General features: G+C 45.5%; 2 protein-coding genes across 14 annotated transcripts in view; both read left to right on the top strand.

Moving 5' to 3' along the window:
* Positions 1 to 1066: 1066 nt before the first annotated feature.
* On the top strand, positions 1067 to 10007 carry TSEN54 (tRNA splicing endonuclease subunit 54). 2 transcript variants are annotated; one of them, XM_420129.8, is made up of 11 exons: positions 1067 to 1129; positions 1229 to 1363; positions 2116 to 2179; positions 2317 to 2400; positions 3539 to 3637; positions 3948 to 4000; positions 4348 to 4446; positions 5555 to 6201; positions 6773 to 6833; positions 7555 to 7671; positions 8706 to 10007. In XM_420129.8, exons 1-11 carry the CDS (start codon positions 1101 to 1103, stop codon positions 8854 to 8856), a joined length of 1539 nt encoding a protein of 512 aa, XP_420129.3. In that variant the 5' UTR covers positions 1067 to 1100; the 3' UTR covers positions 8857 to 10007. The 2 variants fall into 2 exon arrangements, 1 of the variants encoding a protein (XP_420129.3); XR_213375.5 differs by lacking the exon at positions 6773 to 6833 and having other exon boundaries at positions 8706 to 8907.
* LLGL2 (LLGL2, scribble cell polarity complex component) overlaps positions 9523 to 20321 on the top strand; it is a 34264-nt gene continuing 23465 nt past the window's right edge. For 2 of the 12 annotated variants that reach the window (XM_015295434.4, XM_040649929.2), the window contains exons 1-3: positions 11406 to 11515; positions 12286 to 12332; positions 18805 to 18902. In XM_015295434.4, the coding sequence (XP_015150920.1) occupies positions 12296 to 12332; positions 18805 to 18902 (135 nt within the window). In that variant the 5' untranslated portion in view covers positions 11406 to 11515; positions 12286 to 12295. Of the gene's footprint in view, positions 9801 to 11405; positions 11516 to 12285; positions 12346 to 14476; positions 16803 to 18346; positions 18618 to 18804; positions 18903 to 20321 lie in introns of those variants that run through there. The other 10 variants (XM_046902240.1, XM_046902241.1, XM_046902242.1 and 7 more) reach the window with 8 other exon arrangements.

Genomic DNA, 20321 nt, shown 5'->3' on the forward strand with positions numbered 1-20321 from the left:
TTTTCCCCACATCAATTGAATTTTTCCTCAGAATGAGCGGTGAGCCCACGCGCTGTGGTGAGGAGCAGGGCTGGGTGCCCACTTCAATGCCAGCAGCCCAGCTGTGGATTGTCACAAACCCTTGGAAAATAACGTGTGAGGAGGCTGACTATCATGCTGCTGTGGGCTTCTCCAGGTCAAGTTTCACACCTGATCCAGTCCAGTGGCTGCAAATCCAGGGAATTAAAATCCCTACCAGCCACAAGGACAGCAGTGAAATCCTGGGGCTTTGTTGCAATTTGAAGGCTGTATCAGGGCTGCAGTCATCAGCACCTTTGCTCTGAGCCCAGCCACAACACTCCCATGCTACCAACCCCATGGCCTGGATGCTCCACACTACATGTGCTTTGAGAGCCACAGTTCTTCTGCCCAGAGCAGTGTCTTGGCGGGTAAACATCACTCACATTTTTTCAGAAACCCTGACAGAATGCACAGCCCCAGCAAAACCACTGTGGGCTGAGAAGACAGCACTGGGCTCTCCTCAGGACTGCCCCTGCCAGACACAGGTGATCCTGGGTCATTCTGGAAGGTTCTAGAAGGTTCTGGGCATTTCTGGGTGGTTCCAGAGGGTTCTCCAGATTGTTCCAGAGGAGTTCTGGCCTGTTCTGGAGAGTTGTGGGTTGTTCTGGAAGGTTACAGAGCATTCCAGAGGTTTCTAGCCAGTTCTGGAGAATTGCAGGCAGTTCAGAAGGTTCTGGGTGGGCCCACAGCACCTGTGATGCCTAACATAATGAGGTGGAGGGAGAAGGTGCTTTTTTGTGTCTTTTTTCTCACGATCTGAGTTTATTTTAATTTTTATGAAATTCAGCTACTTTTCCGAGGTCATTAGTTAGCGATCTCCCTGTCTTTAACTTGACTTATCAGCTTTCCCAACCGTTTTTCTGCTAAATCGGTGTACAGTTCCACACACACCGCCGGCAAACGGCTTCAGAGCCCGCCCCGCGTCTGCTCCCGCCTCTGACAGCCCTCCGAGGCGCCAGGGGGCGTGCTAAGCTCTCATAGTGCTCCGCCAGTGCTAGGGCCCCGCGGCGGGCGGAAGGAGCGTCCCGCAGTGTGCACCCATGGAGCCGGGCTGCTCGCGCTACCTGAGGTAGAGAGCAGCGAGTGAGGGAGAGGCCTTAAAAGGGCAGCTCCGGTGGCTGAAGCGGAAGAGTTGTTGATTTGCTGTTCTCTTTCTCGTTTCTTACAGGCGGAGTAGGGCCTCTTGGCGCTCCTGCGGCCAGAAAGAGTTCGTGCCGGACGGCTCCACCGAGCAGGCGGAGCGTCTGCGGTTGTGCTTGGAGGAGCAGTGGCGACAGCTGGCTGAGGAGCGTGTGGAACGGCCGTAAGTCTCTGGGCCTCGAGCCTGGGTCTAAGCAACAGTAGGCAACATAGCCGGTTTGGATGGGCCCCTACAACCCCTTGGTGCTATTGGGTGGGCATGCAGACTGCGTATCAGCAGTGCTGCGGTTCAGGCAGCTCTTGGAGCTCCTTATGCATCAGTTCTGGTCACTTCTACTGTATTCTGGAACTCGTGGTTTCTTGGGAACTCTCCACAGCTACCTAGCATTTCTCCTGCAGTCATGTGGTAGCAGTTTTCCTGTTATTGCATAGTGGTAAAAGCTCTTTGCACAGAGGTGCCCAGGCTCTCAGAGTGGTGGCTTTCAGGCAAGGCTGAGTGGGTTGTTGTCTTCTACTGCATATCCGTAAACATGTGTCTGGAGTAGCAACAGAGGCTCTCAGAATGGGAGGGAGGTTGGAAAGGTTAAGGTTCCTTTCCTATAACAGCCCCTGACACAGGGAAATTGAGGTGTTAAGCATCTAGCTGTGTCTCCAGCAGTATGCTGCAGTATGGACTGACATTTGGGTGTTGCCTGGAGGTGCTCTTAACTAGTGGGTGATGATAAAATCCTCACCTGGTATTGCTAGACACAGAGTATGGCAGCTTTCTTAGACTTTACACTGTAAAAATGCTACCTGTAAGCTTGCTGTTGTTTGACCTTGTTAAATTGCTAGAACCGGAGTTGATCATGGCTGATTGTAAAACATGCTGGTAATTAAAAAAAAAAAAAACCCACTAATTTTTAACCTTCTCAGGGGGAATCTGGTGAAAGCCGTGTGGAAGCCAGAACAGAGTGTTGTGGAGCTGGAGTCTCCTGCGGTGAGTCTGCTGCAGAGTGTACTCAGTACCATCATCTCCTGCTGGCAACTCCTTGTCTTGCTTCTTGAAATGGGAGAGAGCCTGGTTGTCAGCAGTGAACAGCCAGAGTCCATCATAGGTTTGTACTTCTGTTGCAGGGGAAGTTCTGGCACACTATGGGGTTCTCAGAGCGTGGTAAACAGTGTCTACTACCTGAGGAGGCTCTGTACTTGCTGGAGTGCGTAAGTAGGCTGCCTATGTATGGATGGGAGCATTGGACTCTTCATGAATGACTGAAGGAGTTGTAGTAGCTGGATGTTTACTCCCATTTTGTCTCAGGTTTGAAGTTGGTTAATGTGTGTTGGTTGTTGCTGCAAATTGAGAACCAGACATTTATCAACTGCTCAAGGTGTTTTTGCTGATGGCAGTGTTGGTTTCCAGGCCATGGGTTCATGTGTTGCATTCTAAAGCAGTTGTTGTGCTGTTGATAGTATGTGTCAGTTGGATCAGTAGCCAGTTCATCCAGCTGGTATTGTCTTTATCCCACTCATACATCATGTTTGATAGTAGACTGGGAAAGTGTATTGTCTACGTTACTGTTAGTAAAGTAGTAATAACTCTGGGTTCTCTCTTCACAGAGAGCTGTTACCAGTGGCATACGTGCACCAATCTATCAGGGAGCTTTTTTTGTCCTTAATCAGATTATGGGCATCTAATGATATTAAGTCTTTATTGCAGTAGCTGGGTGTTTTTTGCCTTTGTCAATTTGACAATAGATCTTAAAAAAGAAAGAAAAAAGAAAAAGAAAAAAGTAAAACTTAATTAATTGCTAAATAGACAATCCATCCCCAGAAGCAGAGAAGACCAGCTACATGTTTTTTGTTTGCTTGTTTTTGGAAAAAGAGGCATAGCCTTGGAGGTTAATTGCTGGGGAGATTTACCTCTGGAATTGAGGCTGCAGTAAATGTTTAAGGAGCCACCAACTAGTAGTATCTGAGGATGTCTTCAATTCCCCTTTCTCAACTCACTCTATGTTGCTAGTCCTGAATGTTTTGTGGTTGTGATGTGTCCTGAATCACTGAGATAATAAAAGTTAAAGGAAATTATCTCCCAAAACAATTGTATTTCAACAGCTGAGCAGATGCAGTGGTATTAAGGAGTAGTGCTGGGACAGGAGCTGACAGCTTTGGATAAGAACTTTTTACCTCACTGCTAAAGCTGTAGTGTTGAGGAGGGACTGTATGTAGGAATCCAGGAAGTGCTTGGGAAGGCAAGGAGGGCGGTAGGTCCAGCTATCAGGACCCAGTGACAAGATGCTGTTATGACCTTGCATAGATTTGTTCCCTGTGATCCTCTAAACGTCAGTCTTTATCCCCACAGGGTTCTCTTCAGCTCTTTTATAAAGATGTGCCCATGTCAGTCCGGGAAGCCTATGAAATTCTGCTGTCCCAGGAAGCAATGAACCTGTTACATTACCAGGTGTGTTGGGAGCTCCAGCAGAGGATGAAAGCAGGGAGCTGAGTCCAGCCTTTGCCACGTGACCTTTCCCAGAGACAGGGTAGACATTAAAGGAAGTGGAGTCGTTCTGAGTTTCCCCCCTACTGCCATTCCCACTCATCTTTATCCAGATAATCACTTCCTGTTTCCCTATCCTTGCTCTGGCTCCTAACACTAGAGATTTTTTTCCTCTGCCTATGCAGTACAGTCTTTATATAGTTGCAGTAGAACTGAGGAAAATTCTTTGGTGTTAGGGCAGACACTTAACCTTCTTGTTTTTCTTCACTCCAAGGTGTTCAGCCACTTGAAGCAACTGGGCTTTATTGTACTGAGATTCAACCCCAGGTAATCAGCTCTTTCCATGTTGCTTTCTCCTCTCTGGAGACCTTGAGCTGCCCTTTGCCTATTCCACAGCCCTCATGGAACAGCAGAGAAGAGGACTTTGACACTGTTCTGTGTCTTGGGAGGATTAAAGGCTAAAAGTGGCACCCTACCCTTTCTTCCTCTTTCCTCATGAGGAGGTTACTGTTGATATGAAATGTAGCGTGAATTTAGGATGACTTTGGTCATTCTTGTGGATTTCTTTTTCCTGGAAGAAGTTTATTTTTTTTCTGACGTTTTCTGGGGATTAAGCAAAAGAGTATTTTCTCTACCCTGCCATGCTCTCAGTTTCTATTGGTGTCTCCTTGCAGCACTGTCCTGTCTCCCTATGAGAGGCAACTAAACCTGGAAAGTCATTGCAAGAGCTCTGGGAAACACCATCACAAAAGGAGGAGGAGTTCCAGCCCTGGGTAAGGATGTGGCCCAGAGCTGCCTTCCGTGCTCTCCCAGGCCCTGCTGGCTCAGGAACAGCTGCTTTGTGTGGTGACATTCTTGAGCACTGCAGTGGTATTTGTGAACCCTTTGCAGTGTTCTCTTCTGTCACATCTTTATGTCATCCAGGGCTAATGTGACACTGCAGTTTCCCAAATGGAGTGATATCAAAATGGAAGGGGTGAGAGATCAGTGCAGAAGAAATGAGGCAGATGTCTTCTCTCCCTCTTTTTTAGAGGGAGCAGAGACACAACAGTGTCCATTTTGCACTTTTTATGCCTCCTTGATGGAGTTTGCATGTTATGATTGCACAGCAAAGGGCACAGTTGAGTTGTGGTCCTTGTATATAGCTTTGGAAGTTGTCAAAAATGCAAGCAGAAGCAAACATGACTAATTTTGCTATTATAATTATGAAAGTTTCCAGTAGGTGGCATCATCTTTTAAAAAACAGGGAAGAAGACACTGATCTGCAGGTTCTTTCCTGTTACTAAATAAGTCTCAAAGAGCGGCGAAGATTTTGGAACTAGGAGATAAGACTGCTTGTTTCAGAACTGTTCCATCTTTTCTGGTCGCCAGGGACTGGTGCCAGGCACCTGTAAGAGATACTGGCAGAAAGGTTTGTGCCTAGTAGTGCTGGTATCTGAGGCCTGCTCAGTTCAACTGATGTCCATAGCATTTGCGTGGAAGTGCATGGTTCAGCATACAGGGTGTGTGGAGGCTGCAGGGTGGGTTGAGAGCATGTATACAAATCAAGACTGAGATTCTCTTGAATGTGGAAGTCAAACTTCATGCAGGGCTGCTGAGATGCTTATTTTTACTTTTGGCATTCTCTGTTTGGTTTTGGCTTGTTTGATTGTGGGTTTTTTTTCCCTCTTTCTGTTAAGCATACACCTTCCTTCCAGATATGAGGTTGTAATAAGGAGTTCGCAGACCTGTCTGGAAGGTCCTGACAGCCTTGCCATCCTTCCTTCAGGCACAGCGGAGTACATTCTTGCTATTCCATTGGAGAAAGCAGGATTTAAAGGGAATAATATATCACCACTAACCCTTTCTGTTTTTTTTTAATGTTGCTGTTCCTGTCTTCAGATCATGTGAAAAGAAACATAAGGTATCTGAGGACCTTCCAAAAGCTGAAGGGACCTGTGAAAAAGGTGGAGATGACTGTGGAGAATTCAGCTGCATTCCCTTGGATGAGAAGCCACTGTCAGAGCAGCTGAAGGAATTGGATACTGGCAATGGAGAGGAGCAATCTGTCACATCAAACTCAGTTCCTCTTGATACAGGACGAAAGAATGCCCCAAGGCTCTCCTGGAGTCTGGGAACTGGAGACCAGAAGGCGAGCAGCACTGGCACCCGTGTTCCGCACTGGGATTTTACCACAATCTTCTTGCCCAATGTGGCCTCAGATCAGCCATGCATACATCTTCCCGCACCAGACAGCAAGCTTCTGCCAGAAAATGTGCCAGGGAGGGAGGTTGATGCAGCATCCTGGTGCAGACGTATCAACCAAAAACAGGAGAGGCTGACACAGAAGGAAAGGGAGCAGTGGGAGAGGGAAAGCAAGTACAAGAGCAGTATCAGTGCTGACAGGGAGGTGAGGTGTTGCATGAATTGGCAGGAATACAAAGCTCTTTTGAGATGGAGGAGCCAGCAGAGAGTTTGGAGACAGCCACTGCATCCATGGGACCAAGCTGTCACACCACTTCTGCAGCCAGAGGAAGCTACCTCATTAGGTAGGGGCTATGAGAGACTACCAAGGACATGGATACTCTCACCCTGCCACAGCTCTGTGAAAGGCTTGTTTATGCAGCAGCCAAAGGGGTGGCCTGGAGACACCTAAATATCAGTTTAGGGGAGTAGTGCCTTGAGAACAAAAATCTCATTTTGAAGGCCTAAGCAAAGTAGGCACAGATGAGCTAAGTGTGGATAGGGGAGAGGGAAGAAAGCTTGTCTTGCCTTTCTGCCTCTTTCTGTAATTTCCTATAGCCCACTCAAATGCCACAATGACAGGGCCTTGGGAGGTCTTCTAATCCATTCTCCATATCTTGCTGTATTTCAGTCCTTCCTGCTAGGCTATTAGGCAGGCAGGGCCAGCGAGTTGCAAAGCACTTGCAGGACATTCAGGGCTGCATGCTGGGAGGAGATGAGGAAGTCTTTAGAAGTATCCTGTGGTGACTCTTGTGACAGTGGTGCCAGCCATTGCTGGAGGAGAAAGACTTTTGTGGATGGGTAGTGGTGGAGTGCTTGGATTGCCCTGGGACAGAAGTAGCTGGTCTGATTCTTTCCTGTTCTTCCTCCCTCCAGCTGCAGTCCGCCAGCAGATCAGTGTGCTGCAGCCCTCCCACATACTGGATGGAGCCTCCTGGTTAGTACCCGGCCAGCCAGCTCATAGCTGGTAGGGTGTGTGGCTGGGCTGTATTGTGACTGTCCCTGCTTGTGAGGTCTGTGAGATGCTCACAGCAGCAGCTTAGGAGCTATCTGGGATTCTGTTTCATCTGTAGTGAGTGGCTGGCATTTCTATGAAGCACTGGGTCAGGGACAGGGCTGCAGTAACAGAGATGGGGCACTTCAGGCTATGTATAATGTTCTTCAGGCTGTCTATAATGTTGGGGTGGTTCTCTTTTTCTCACTGTTCCCTTTCTGCATGCCACTCAGGTGATCTCCTCAAGAGGTTTGGTTGGGTTTTACCTGTAACTTATCTCTGGAATGTGCTGCCATCCCTGCTCCAAGGGTGGTAAAGCCTAGGCTCTGGGATTTCTGGTTCTGCTCCTACCTCAATGAGTTGATTGGTTGTGTATTGTCTCGGTAGGATGAAGCAGTGCTTTGCTTCTGTATCTGCTGATGGTACCTCTTGCAAGGGATTGCAGTGAGAGGCAAGTGGCAGCTTGCTCTGCTCTGATTACAGAAAGTGGAAGATCCAGAAAGTAACTATAACAGCCCCAGGTTCAGTCCCTTGAGAAGAGAAGCCTTTCAAAGGGCTCAGACTAGCTAGGCTTTTAGAGCTTTTGTTCGTTCTTTATCTGCAGCATCTTTACACCGCAGTGCTTCAAACCCTTATGTATGTGCATGTTTTCCCTCTCCTGTAGGCTACAAGAGGACTTGGAGAGTATCAAGATAGACTTCAATGTATATCAAGCAGATGCTGTGGCCAAGTTTAAGAAGACGAACCCTGGGAAGCCATATGTCAGGATGTGCGTTCAAAGGTATCCATGGGTCTTATGCTGTGATTTGAAGTTTGCAGTAAGTCCTAATGATCTTGTGAACTTTATAGCTAATCAGAACGCCTCCCTTAGGAGGATGGCCCTTCTCAAGTTTTTTTTTTTTTTAGTTCAGTTTTTGCACTCAACCAACCCACCCTATTTGGTCATCTGTTTGTTACTTTCTGTAAATGTTACCGGAGTCAGGAATAAGAAGCCACAGTTACGTAAGCAATGTGTGTGAAACTCATATAGAGCTAGCTGAGTTTTCTAAGGTAGCTGCATCTTCAGCCAGTGCTGATCCTTGTGGCTTTCTGCAGCAATGCAGTTCCCCAGAGCTTGTGGCAAGCTCAGGGCTATGAGTTTAATATTTTAGTCTTTGCCAAATGTAACTTTAAAATCAGTACAAATAGAAGATAGGTGTTTCCCTTTCTTGCTGGATCCAGAATCTAATACTTATATTCTGTAGGTAGGCTGGGGACAGAACTTTGAATCTAAATACCCTAATTTTGGTATATTAAAACTGTCCTTCTTCCACTCTATGCAGCTGTAGTAGACAGAGGCAGGAAGGCAGTAGTGCAGTTTGACTGAAGACTGTGTCATTGGCAAGTAGGGTGATCCTTGCTGCATAAACACTTCCATCCATGAGCAAATTCAGTAGAATTGAAGGAAGGGAAAAACAAGTCAGGTGTTGATCTGAATAGCCTAAAGATCTTCCAAACATAAAGGTGTTAAGATTGCATTGGGTTGGCAACTTGCCAGCAGCCCTGTAAGCTGCATCTGATAGGCACAGTGTGGAGAATTGTGTGGATGCTTTTGTTTTTTGGCAAAGGATTTGACAGCTTCCAGTTCCTAACTTACAACGTGCTTTTTGGAGGTTGGCAGCTTCCTGCTTTGTGTAAAAAGGATGGGGAGGTTTACTAACAACTCCTAAGACCAGAAGGAGCTGTTTTTTTGTTTTTTGTTTTTTTTTGCTGACCAGGACAAATTTGTTTATATATTCTTGCTGTGAGAGCAATGGGCTGTTTTTCTCTCTACAGCTTTGACGAACAGATCCCATCCCTTCGGGCTTTGAAGCAGGTTACATGTCAGAGTGGGGACGTCCCAGTGGTCTTTGCTCTGGTGGACCATGGAGAAATTGCCTTCTACTCGCTAAAGGAATTCAAGTTGCCAGTTGATGTTAATTACTGAAGTTATTGACATTAACTTAAATAGTGTGGGGTGAAGGAAGGATCTTCTCAGGATTTGCTTTCTTGATTAATGAAATATGACAGAAAATAGAGCCTGTGGTAACCAGATGGAACTTTGGATGGTAGCACTGTATTTGCTGTTTGAGGTTTCTCCCAAATGGGAGATGGCTCATGCATGGCAGCAAAATGCACTGAAAACAATAGCTTAGTTGGGCATTTCTGGACTGGTGTACACAGTGCTTTGCTCTTGAAGGTGTTGGTTTTCCAGCTTTCTCATCTTCTGGACTAACTAGTCTGCCTTTCCTGTGTCATGGCTGATCTGTGGACCATTAGAAAGCACTCTACTGCTGTAAAGCCCTTATCATATTCTAGGAACCACCGTGCTAGGCCAGCTGAGCAATTGGAGTCACTGACATCAGCCATGGGCAGAAAAAGCTGATCAGATCAGTGGTGGTGTCCTGAGCCTCTGTCATTCAGTTGCTCCAACAGATCAGAATCTTATCCAATAGTTGCAAATGAAACAGCCATAAAATTCAGCCACCCTGATAAAAGTTTTCAGGCACTTGAGAGCTGGAAACTTAGTGCCTTGCACACTATTTCATTACTCAGAGATTGCAGAAGGCCCCAGAGCACTGCAGATGGTGCCCAGCCTCCTGCGGTTGCAGTTGGGCTGAGATGTATTTTGGCCATATAGCATTATGCCATATTAGAGTTATACCACCAGTAGTGGCATGCTGTATCTGTTAGTCTTAGCAGGGCTTCATTGCAGCCCCTGTTTTAATCTGATGACTTCTTTCCTGGCTGTGGATCTTTGTCTGTCTTTCTTAAGTGAGAGATCCCCGAAATGCCTCCTGAGCCTTCCAGGCCTGCAGCTGGTGTGCTCCAAACCAAGAATGTCATTGCTTTCAAGGCCTTTTCATGTGAGCCTTCCTCCATCATATCCAGGTACCAAATTTGCTTTAGCCTCTATGCAAAAGTACCAGTGTCAGGTGCCAGAAAGTCTGCTCAGTGGGTACTGAGCCCAGCTGTGTTCAGTATCTAGGTTCTTCAGAAGGGTAATAGCAGCTGTTCTAGATGTATCTTACATGATTTTTTTTTTAGTTCCTTTTGGAGGTGGGAGAAGTTTTAAACAATAAAGAACCTTTTCCAACAGTGCAAGCTCCTCAGTCTGATTCTTAACTTCCCCCAAAATGTTTGAGTTGCACAGAGAGACACTTTAGGGAAAACTGATGGGCCCCTAGTAACACCACTGGGTGAATGCCTGCTCATAGTCCTGTAACCATGAGGCTGTGTAACTCCTACGCCTATGTTTGGATCCTACTTCCTTGTTTCTAGGAGGGCAATGTGACTCAGAGCCTGAAGGAGCCTGCTTCCCTGTGCAGTTCCTGTTGGCACACAGCACCTTGTGATCTTCCTCCTGCGTGGTCAGAAGTATTGTAGCCCAGAGTGGCAGCAATCTGCTGCAAGCACTGTGCTTGTTCCTGTATCATTCACAGACTTGTGTCACCAGATGCTGGAATTCAGCAGGACTTTGCTAAAGACCTATAAGGCTCTTGTTTGTCCTAGAATTAGGTCAAACTCATTCATGTTGATTTCAGTCAGTCTCATCTGCTTATGGCAAAGTGGAATTGCATTGAGGAACTCTACAAGAGCCACCTAGTGAGTTTCACTAGGGCAGAGACTGCCTGATTCAGCACAAAACAATTACAACTTAATAATCACTGCAGGGAGGATTGAGAAACGGTGGCTGCCTTGCTGAGCACCACAACATCAGACAGTGTCTTTACCAGGTTGGGATTATGATGCAGACTGATACCACTGCTTCATTTTGGCCTGTGGTGTGGATTGACAGGATGTTGCAAGGTGATGATGGAAGCAAGTAGTTTAATTTAAAACCTTCACCTTTGGAAGCTGGGTTGAAATAGTGACTGTTGGCCCTTATCAAAGGTAATTAACTTTTCACAGATGCAGACTTCCAAATGCTATTGCACTGTCTCATAACTACTCATTCCTTGCCAAGCTCCTTGAAACAGGAGACAGGCTGTCAGCAGTAGAGCTGTGTAACAAGATAGCAGCAGTGCTGTTGCTCTATCCAACTAAGGCTTTGAATTCCTGTTAAGTCTTCCCATCCCTTTCATTTTTGCAGCTCAGTATGGGTTGGAGTCTTCCCCTGGCTTTGTCCTGTGTCGCTGCCCTGTGCAGGGCTGGCTGATAAACGGAGCAGAGAGAAGAGGGCTGGACGCAGCATGAGAACCCGCCTTCCCGGCCCTGACCAGTTCCTCGCTCCACACGTGTCCGCACCTACCTGAGCCCAATGGGGGTACCGCTTGTGAACGGCGGGGTTAGAGATCACCCAGAGGGCGGTGGCTGCAGCAGCTGCTTTCCGATTGGCTCGAAGCGGGCCGAGAGCTGAATTAGCCATGCCCGCGGTGGATAGAAGAGGCCGCGGATCCGATGATTTGCATGTAGAGCTCCCCCCGGAGGGGCATAGCTTACAGGCCGAGCTCCGCCCCCGGAGCGCAGTTTGCACTCGAGGGCCCGCCCCACCGCACCCCTCCCGGAGGTGCCCAGTGAGGCCGCCGCCGCGCGGGGAAGGGGGAACGAGCGCGGAGTGAAGCGAGGCCGGGGCGGCTTGACTCGGCCCAGGTTCCCCCCCGCAGGTGAGCACGGCGGATGGGTTGTTCTGGCTGGGCTTCGGGTCCCCGCGTGGGGTCCAATTGCGGGAGGGGTCTCCCGGAGGGCCGGGCCGGTAGCCGAGCCTGTGCCCGCGGCCCCACCCAGACACCGCGGTGCCCCCTGTGGGCTTTGCTCCGGAACCTTTCTGGCGGGACCGGCAGGTGCTTGCGGCGTACGCATCCCCTGCCCTGGGAGTCCGCTTTGCCGAGGACTCGGGCTCAGCTCGCCCATGAAAGTTCAGGCACCGGTGGGCTGTTGGGTTTGTAGGTTTTTTTAATTCGCTTTTTTTTTCCTTGTTTATCGAGTTTGATTTATTGTGTTTACTCTGGACTGAGCGTGCAGCTGGGGAGTGCTGCCAGGGAGACTGGGAGCTTTATATTCTGGCATTATGGGATTTTCTTGAGGCAGTCGTTGTGGCAGCTTACTCCAGACTTCCTGTCTTAGCTCTTAGCACGAGTGGGTTGTGGGCCGAGCAGTTGCTGGTGCCCGGCCCTGCTGGGAAAGCTGTCCCCTATTGGAGCTGCGACGACCTTGCTGCGCTCCTGGACCGTCCCATCCTTCTGCTGCGGCCTGAGCCTCACCCTGCAGCGAGAAGGGAGGTGGCTGCAGCCCTCTTTTGTGGTACTCTCTGCTGCAGCTCCTCTGAGAATAAGTAACAAATAAGAATTGTCATGCACGCTTTGGGATGTTCTGTTATTATCTTTCCAATATTATATAGATTATATTACTTTGTAATTTTTTTTTCTCCCTAAAGAGCTTGCTGGATGAGGGAGTGTGCTGCTCTTAACCAGCCTGGAGCAGGTGAGACAAGAAGGTGAGATGAGTTGTTTGGCTTGTCTCAGGTTACCTGCAGTTGTGGCAGTGGAACAAACTGTTTTCTGACATCTTGTCTCTTGGGGGAGAGGCTTAGCCTTGGCTTTAAGGAAAGTTTTGTGTGTTTATGTGTAGCAGTGTTGTTGGAGCAGAGCAGCTAAGGTAGACTCGAGGGTCTGTATTTCTGTGCCCCTGCAGAGCTTTATGCTTAGGTGAGGATAACGATGAGAACTTGTCTAGGGTAATGAAAGTTGTCCATTGTGATGTATTACTTGATAGGAAAGCTGCTTTTTGTATTCCTCTAAGACTGCTTCAGTCAACTGGAATATCTTGTTGTACCAAGTCGCAGGTGAATCTATGCTTAAAGCAGGCAGCCTACAGCTTTTACCTTTGATTTGGGAAGCTGGGACTTCTGGCAAGCAGAATGCAAAGCTGTGGTGCATCCCAAGGCTTCTCTGTGCATGCTGACACGCTGCTTGTAAAGGCAGTATGTCTGATGGAGGGGGCAAAGGCAATCTGTATAGCTTGAGGTGCTCCATTCAGTTTGTGGTACAGAAACAGGAAAAGAACTCTCAAATATTTTTGTAGGACAGTGCTGAGGAACATCATTTTTTACTTGGTTTTGTACAGATTGCATTTGCTCCAACTCCTTACTGAAGAAAACTTGGAGTTAAATCTGTTCAGAGAAACCTGTATCTTCTACTTGCCTTCTGCTACAATATTGCAATCAGTATGGTGAAATATGTATGGGACTGTTGTGGGTATTTTTCTTCAACAGTGTTTTAGCTTGAGAAATGTTACAGGATTTAAACATATGTAAGTAGTGTGGTTACATGTCAACAAGAGTGTGTGATACTGCTAGGAACTTGATCTTTGTTTAAAGTGGTTTATTGAAGGGGGAGCTGGAAGTAGCTGGAAGTTTTATTTCTGTGCAGAAATTCTATGGAAAAAAGCAATTCATCATCAGAAAGTTTCTTCTTGCGAGATCTTCCTGTGTTGCTTTACAAAGAACTTTGTGGCTTGCTCTATTGACCCACTATGTTTGGTGTGTAAGGTGCTGTTCCAAAACTACAAGCCATCTGAATCATGCTTATTAGTAGAAGTAGACAGAAGTTTTGCGTGATGTGCAATAATGTTGTCCAGTGCAAAGGCTTTGTTCTTCTACAGCAGTTGCCTGTTGTCATGCTCCTGTGAGCATGGAAAGGAAAACACAATAGGAGCCATAATGACACATGAGATTTGCAGTTAGTAAATTTGTTGCAAATGGGAACTCTCTGGTAGCTGAACACGAAGCTGTGAGAGTGCATGAACTTCTCGGATTTGTATGTTTGTTTCTCAGTTATTTTAGAAGAATTCTTGGAGAGTCCATCCCATTCTTCATAGAATCATAGAATGGCCTGGGTTGAAAAGGACCACAAGGATCATCGAGTTTCAACCCCTCAGCATTCTTACTCCTGTTCTCTCTGTTTTGGGAGGATGGCTACCTGCACAGTCTGTTCAGTTGCTCATTTAGCTCTAGGTTCACAAAAATAAATCCTTTTTGCAGGGGGATCTTTCAGTTTACCTCTCTCCTGCCTGACTAATGTATGCAAGTTGCGTCTGATTACTCCCCTGTTTCTATAAAGCTGCGAATGCTGGGGTGCTAGCAGTTATCAGCACTTATATTGTGCAAGGGAGGTTTATGTATGGGTCTCAGATGTAAAAATAATGCTGTCAAAGCATCTTGGAGAAGCCTGATTCTGGGGACAGGAGAGCATATCTTGTGCTTCTAAGCTTTCTACCAACTGTAACTGCTCCTCCACTTGCTCTACCTATTCTGCTTGGCTTGTGTTTTATACTTCAGTATATGTCTTGATAGTGTGTCATAGCTGAGCAAGATTATAGAGATGAACTTCAGAGTGACAGCCCAATTAAGTAAATAATAGGGATTGTTTCATTGATTTCAATCTAAAACTTTTAATTTCATAGAAATTAATGTCTGATAAGTCTAATGGCTTTCTGGAATCAATAAACTTAATAATGCTAATATTTAAATAATGCTGATTTTGTTAATACCAGTACAACTGGTACTAAGGAATAGCTTTTTCCTGTGAGATTGTTCCAGCCTTTGTTTTGTTACTGTTAACATTTCTGGGGGCAAGGGGGAAGCCTAGATCAGACAAGGCTGTGCTGGTTACTGTTTGCTTGTAGTTCAAACAAAGCTTTTTTGATAAGGACTCTTATTTTAGCAGGGCTTATAAAGTATTATCAAGTGTGTAGGTAGAAGTTCTCTCTTTAAGGATCTGTAAGCAGAGTGGTGGGGGAGGAAAGAACAAAAAGCAGGAGACCTAAAGCATGACAAGATTCAAAAGTGCTTGAGATGTTTGATTCCTTTTAGAGAAAGCTGTTGGACCTGTTCAAATCGTGTAAAGGTCACCTAGGAGGTTAACAGTCAGTAATTTGCAACTCTCTTCCCTGAACAAAATACTTATTACAGGTATGGCTTAACATGGGACCATGTCCATCTTTAATACTGTATGTGTATGGAAAAACTTATGACCTGGGCTTCCTCATCTTGTAAGACTGGATTAGCTTGCATGATTGGGATTTAGAGAGTCAGTTCTCTTACACTTGTGGATGGATCTTTCACCGTCATAGTAGGTTGTGAGCAAAAATTGCAAAAGACTTCTACAAAAAGTGATTCCCTCACAGCCTAGTTGACTGAGAAAATCCAGTGTCTCAGCAAGCTGTGCATGTGTAGTAAGACACGTGGCCACATGCTGAAGCAATGAAGACAAAGCAAAATGTAGAGCTCTGCAATGGGATTGCTAACACACAGCAACAAGTAACAGTTACTGCTTTTCCTAGGAAGAGAAAGCATTTTCTTTTGTTGAGTATGGGTCTGCCATGAGACCTGCCATGTGTACTTGCCATAAATCTCAATGTCTGAAATGAACTGAGCTAAGCAAAGAAGCCAGAATGAAGTCTGATTTCAGTGTTAACTTCTCAGCCTGTTATTGGCAACAGGATCATCCTGCAATTTGTGTTAATGCTAACCCTAACATTTCTTTTTTGCTTTTCTGTGTGAATAGTGAAGAGCATATGTTTTGTGGCTGTATCTAATTAAATGAGGTGGAGAAGAGTACCTCACCACATTTAGCCAAGCATGCTAACAGAGCTGAATGAGCTCAATATACAGCATGCTTTGAGCTTTGCTGTCAGGTGTCTGTGTACTCAGTGTGAGCAAAACTGGGACTGACTCAGCCTTGGGCTATTGTTGCCTATAAACAGACTGACCTCAATACTTCTTAGAAGATAACATTGCATATAGTTTCTGGTTAAGAGGCTAATTATGAAAGCCTAAAGAATTGTTTTCCTGGAAAATAAGAACATCCAGACATGGCGCAGCTTCAGAGGCTACTGGAGAATTCCTCTCCAGCTACTGGGAGCCACAATGGCTACCATATGACTGTAAATGCTGACTGGCAGATAACCGCAGAGCACATGGAACTGGAATTTTATGTAAGATACCAAAGGTGTGTGGGAGAGAAACTGGTCTGCTAATATGTAAATGTGCATCTGGAAGATAAAATTATACCAACTGTGCAATCTTGTTGTTTTTACCAAAATCGGAAGAAGTACTTATTGCATAAAAAGAAGATTCTCCTCATTCACAAGGCTCTTGCCAATTTCCGGTAATTCCGCTTGGACAACCTGTGCTACAGTGCATGTATTTCTCTTAGCTGTTCCTTCCCAGCCATTGCTCAAAGCTACTTTACCTCTCATCTCCTCTCGTACTGCGATACTTAGGAGTACTTTAGTCAGGCAAGAATCCCTGATAAAAGCAATGGAAGCTGACTTGTAATGAACACATCATCTTGCCAGGATGACATTTTCTCCAAGTGAGTTACTGTTTTGTTCTATGAACTTTTATGCTCCTTAGCCAGTTGAGCAAGTTGTTGTGGGCTGAAGCCTGTATGCTAGATCTCTTGCATAAGCGGGTTAAAACAGCATGCTTCTAGATGCAGCATATCTCAGGATTAAACATTCTAGCAGAGTGTTAAATACAAAGTAGTGACTCTCAAATCAAGTCTGCTCTTTTTATGGTACTGCTAACTGTAAGTTTATCTCTGCTATCACAGCTAAGGAGGTCTCTTTCCTAAAGTCAGAAGCATAATTAGCAGAGTTTCTCTGTAGGTTTGCCTAGTTTAACAGGTCTGGGATATTGATTGACAGTGGGAAAGGGTGTGTCTCTGGCACTTTCCTTGTCTGGCTAAGGGCAAGCTGTGTGTTACACATGGGTGTGATTTGCTCTCCTTGCATAGCGCAGCAGCTTGTTGCTGTGCTGTAGCTTTTGCTAGCTTACAGCAAACATAGCTTTGTGTGAAGATGTCTCTCTTTCTCTCAGGAACATCCACCTGGTCAGAGTTCTTTACAGAAGACCCATGGTCTGATACAGACTTTGAAATTTCAGTTCAGGTACTTAAATCGTTGTAGGAAGATATACTTCCCCAGTAAACCACACATTTCTTCCCCTCTTTGAAAGGATTCCCCACTACAGGCATTCCTATGCACGTTCTTCATTCCAGCTATTGTTAGTCACGCTGTTCACCAAGACAGAGGCCTACAGCTGCCTGGCTAAGAATCACCCTTCCCAGTGCTGAAAGGAGACGACTGTGGGGATTAAGTTACCCTGCTTGTTTCTTGGAGCTGATGTGATCTCCCGAGGAGGTCCTGAAGGACTGCACGTCAGTCTCCTCGGTGAGCTCTGGACAGCACTGTGCAAGTGGCTAGAGATCTTAGAGAGTGGATAGGGAAGGTAAAAAGGCAGTAATGTAATGAAGCAACATGGCTTCTAGCTTGAGGACTTCCTGAAGGGGTACGGGTAGAGTGCTCTGTTTGTAATAATTTTTCTCCCTGTATGTTCTTCAAGGTTGATAAGGCCTTGTTAGAAGCCATTTGAAAAACAATTCAAGCCCTCAGTAGTGGATGGCTGATTTAAGTCATTAGCCGTTAGGCTGTTATTGGTAGGAACACACAGATAGCCAGCCACCTTGTTTGACAGCTTCTATGCTGATGGGCCAAGAAAGCTGGATTCTCTGTTACCCATCCAACGCCTCTGCTTGAATCAAAGGCCCAAGGCTGTGTGTTTCTCTGGTAGTCCCATCAGCGATCCTGGTCCTTCCCAGCCTCTTGTGACACTAGCCTGGTACCCCTGCTCCCTGCCTTGTGTGTGTGAATCTTTTTTGATGTGGCTACTGTGGGATGTCCATACTGATTTCTCACTGCTTCTCAAAAGTTCTGGCTCTCACTATGCATGTGTTAGTTGTGTGCAGAGTAGCTGCTAAATTACTGTAATTTCCTGTCCAACAAATTAAAGAAATACTGACTGGAGTGTCCGGTGTCTGCTTTGTGAAAAGCTGAATTGTCTGGACACTGGAACTTGTGAAACTGGAATAGATTGCCCAGAGTTGGTGAATGCCCCATCCTGGAAATATTCGAGGTCAGGCTAGGCAGGGCTCTATGACTGAGCTGTAGGTGTCCCTGTTTGTTGCAGGCGGGAAGCGGACCAGATGGCCTTCACAGGTCCAACTCAAACAATTCTGTGATTCTGTGAAAGATGTGGGAATGGTGGTCCTACCTACCTAGTGAGTTGTCGGGATGTGATTCAAACTTTTGCTCTTGGTAGAGCTTAGCACAAATGCAGAGGAGAGATGTGACAAAGGATCTCCTGAGCTGCAAAGAGTATGAGGCTGTAAGCTGGTACCAACTGCATGACTGCTAGATGGCAAGTCAGTCTGCCTAATTTCCCCTGCTTGGATCCTCTCTTGGTTGTGAGAGGCAAGGCAGTGAGGTGCACCAAAAGGCTTGTGCTTCTAGCTGCACATACAGTAGAACGACAGGTGCAAGATTTCCTTCCCCTGCCCCCACCTTCAGCAGGGAAGTTAGGCTTGATACTTTACAAAAGCAGGTTAATAATTAATGGAGCTACCCTGCAGGCAGCTCTGTGCCCTTTCTGCCGTACCCATAGAGTGAGCTGAAAATGTGATTCTTAGCTCAGTAACCAGCCAGAGGGTTACCTGGGGTGAAAACTGGTACTAGTCAATAATGCTATGAGCCCGGGAGCTGATCTTTAGATAGGGTTTGTCTAAATGTTTAAGCAACTGCTGCAGTTTTGCTTGCCTCTTTGGATAAAGCTGGCTGAACTGATCACAAAATGGCAGTGTAAAGTCTTCTGAAATCCCATTGGCTCATCTGTACTTCTTTGTCTCAGCTATGTGAGAATGGCATTGGGTAAGGAAGCCCTGCCACTAGAGATGAAGTTCTGCAGCACTATCAGGTGTTAGTTACTCTATAGCTGTGTTTTCTCATCCTGCTCAGGCTGATTTGTGTTAAATGCTGAACCAAAATAACCTGCTTCTGCTTGCTTCTTTTCTCAAGCTGCTTTTGTTTATGTGGCTTTTCTTTGTTTGTTTGTCAGGATTTTTGGTGCAAGCGGGGACAATGAGAAGGTTCTTAAGACCTGGACATGATCCAGTAAGAGAGAGGCTCAAGCGTGAACTTTTCCAGTTTAACAAGGTACAGTGCTATCCTGGAACTTCAAGAGATGTGTTGTACAAGGCAAATCTATCTGAAGCCACTGCACAGTATAAAGGGAAGGAAAAACTACTGGAGTATAGGTGGAAAAGTTAAATTTAGGAGAAATGGTTTGTTCTAGTTTTCTGTACTTTATTTTTTTTCCCTCTGATGGACCTGACTAGTTTTCTTTATGCTTATGAGCACATTCTCAATTCTGGCTTTTTTTTTTTTAAGCAAAATGATGCTGTCTTGCAGCTGAGTGGCACTTGCTGAAAGATCTTTGCTGCAACTTTTCTATACTTTTAAGCATTCAGCACTTTGTCCTGCCATGTGCTGTGACAGTGTATGTTACAACTAGTCTTTGCAGTACCACTATAAAAGTAAATATTTTTCTTAAGATACAAAGGTAAGACACAGTTTGTGATGCAGCTGAAGCTACAGTTCTTTGACTGTGATTATACTTGGGGTTATAAGTGTACCTGTTTTTAAGTGCGAATTTAAGTCTTTGGTAGAGATGTGGGACTACCTAAGGCAGTACAGTGGCCATGAATAATTAACAACAATTAACTCACTATTATATTAGTCTGATTTTTGTATCTGGATTTTTTTTGCTTTCTCTTTAAGAGGAGGAACCAGCAATGGCTGTGCTGGGTATCCAGCACTCTGTGTTTTGAGTCCTGAACAGGAACATAGTGCATTTAACCTTGTAAATGCTTAATATGAATTCATTGCTAGGCTAATGGCTGCTTACAAAAACCTTTGTTGGGTATTAGAATTATATTTGTATATTTTGAATTTCCAAAGTTTAAAGGGAATTTTTCTGAAAAGTGTAATGGACGAATGAAGTCAGCCTAGGAAATAATCTCTTTGATTCATTGAAGTGGAAATTTGGAAGTTTGGAGACAGTGTTTTAATATAATTTGGTACTGAAACACATCACTTCCAAGCGCATCCAACTCCCACTAGGGAAATAAAGGGAACTCAAGGCTGCTTCAGACTTACTTTCTCCTTGCTACAGTGAGGAAATGCTTGCACAGATGCAGTAGAAATTTCAGTGAATGTAATTCAGTATTGAGTTGTTTGCATTTAGTTGAATGCACTGTCAGCTTCACAAGAAATCTCAGGGATAGGTCAGAACTGCTTAAAAGCATATAAAATTGTATGTAAGATGGAAAAAAAAACCTTTGTTTTTTCAGAGGTGTCTCTTCCTTAAATAAGCCTTTTTCTTATGGTAATGTTTGGCTAAGCTTTACTTCCCAGAGTCAGACTAATTTGGGTGTTGCAAAACAAGACATCTTTGAAAGAACAAACTTTTGCAGTGGAGGGAAAATTCCAGATATGTTTGAACTTGGCATCAGAATTTGAGACTCCATTTGATTCAGTTCTGAAGGTAAAAATGACATTTTGTTTCTAGGGAGA

The sequence above is a fragment of the Gallus gallus genome, chromosome 18 (assembly GCF_016699485.2).
Source record: "Gallus gallus isolate bGalGal1 chromosome 18, bGalGal1.mat.broiler.GRCg7b, whole genome shotgun sequence".
In the NCBI taxonomy this organism is placed as follows: domain Eukaryota; kingdom Metazoa; phylum Chordata; class Aves; order Galliformes; family Phasianidae; genus Gallus; species Gallus gallus.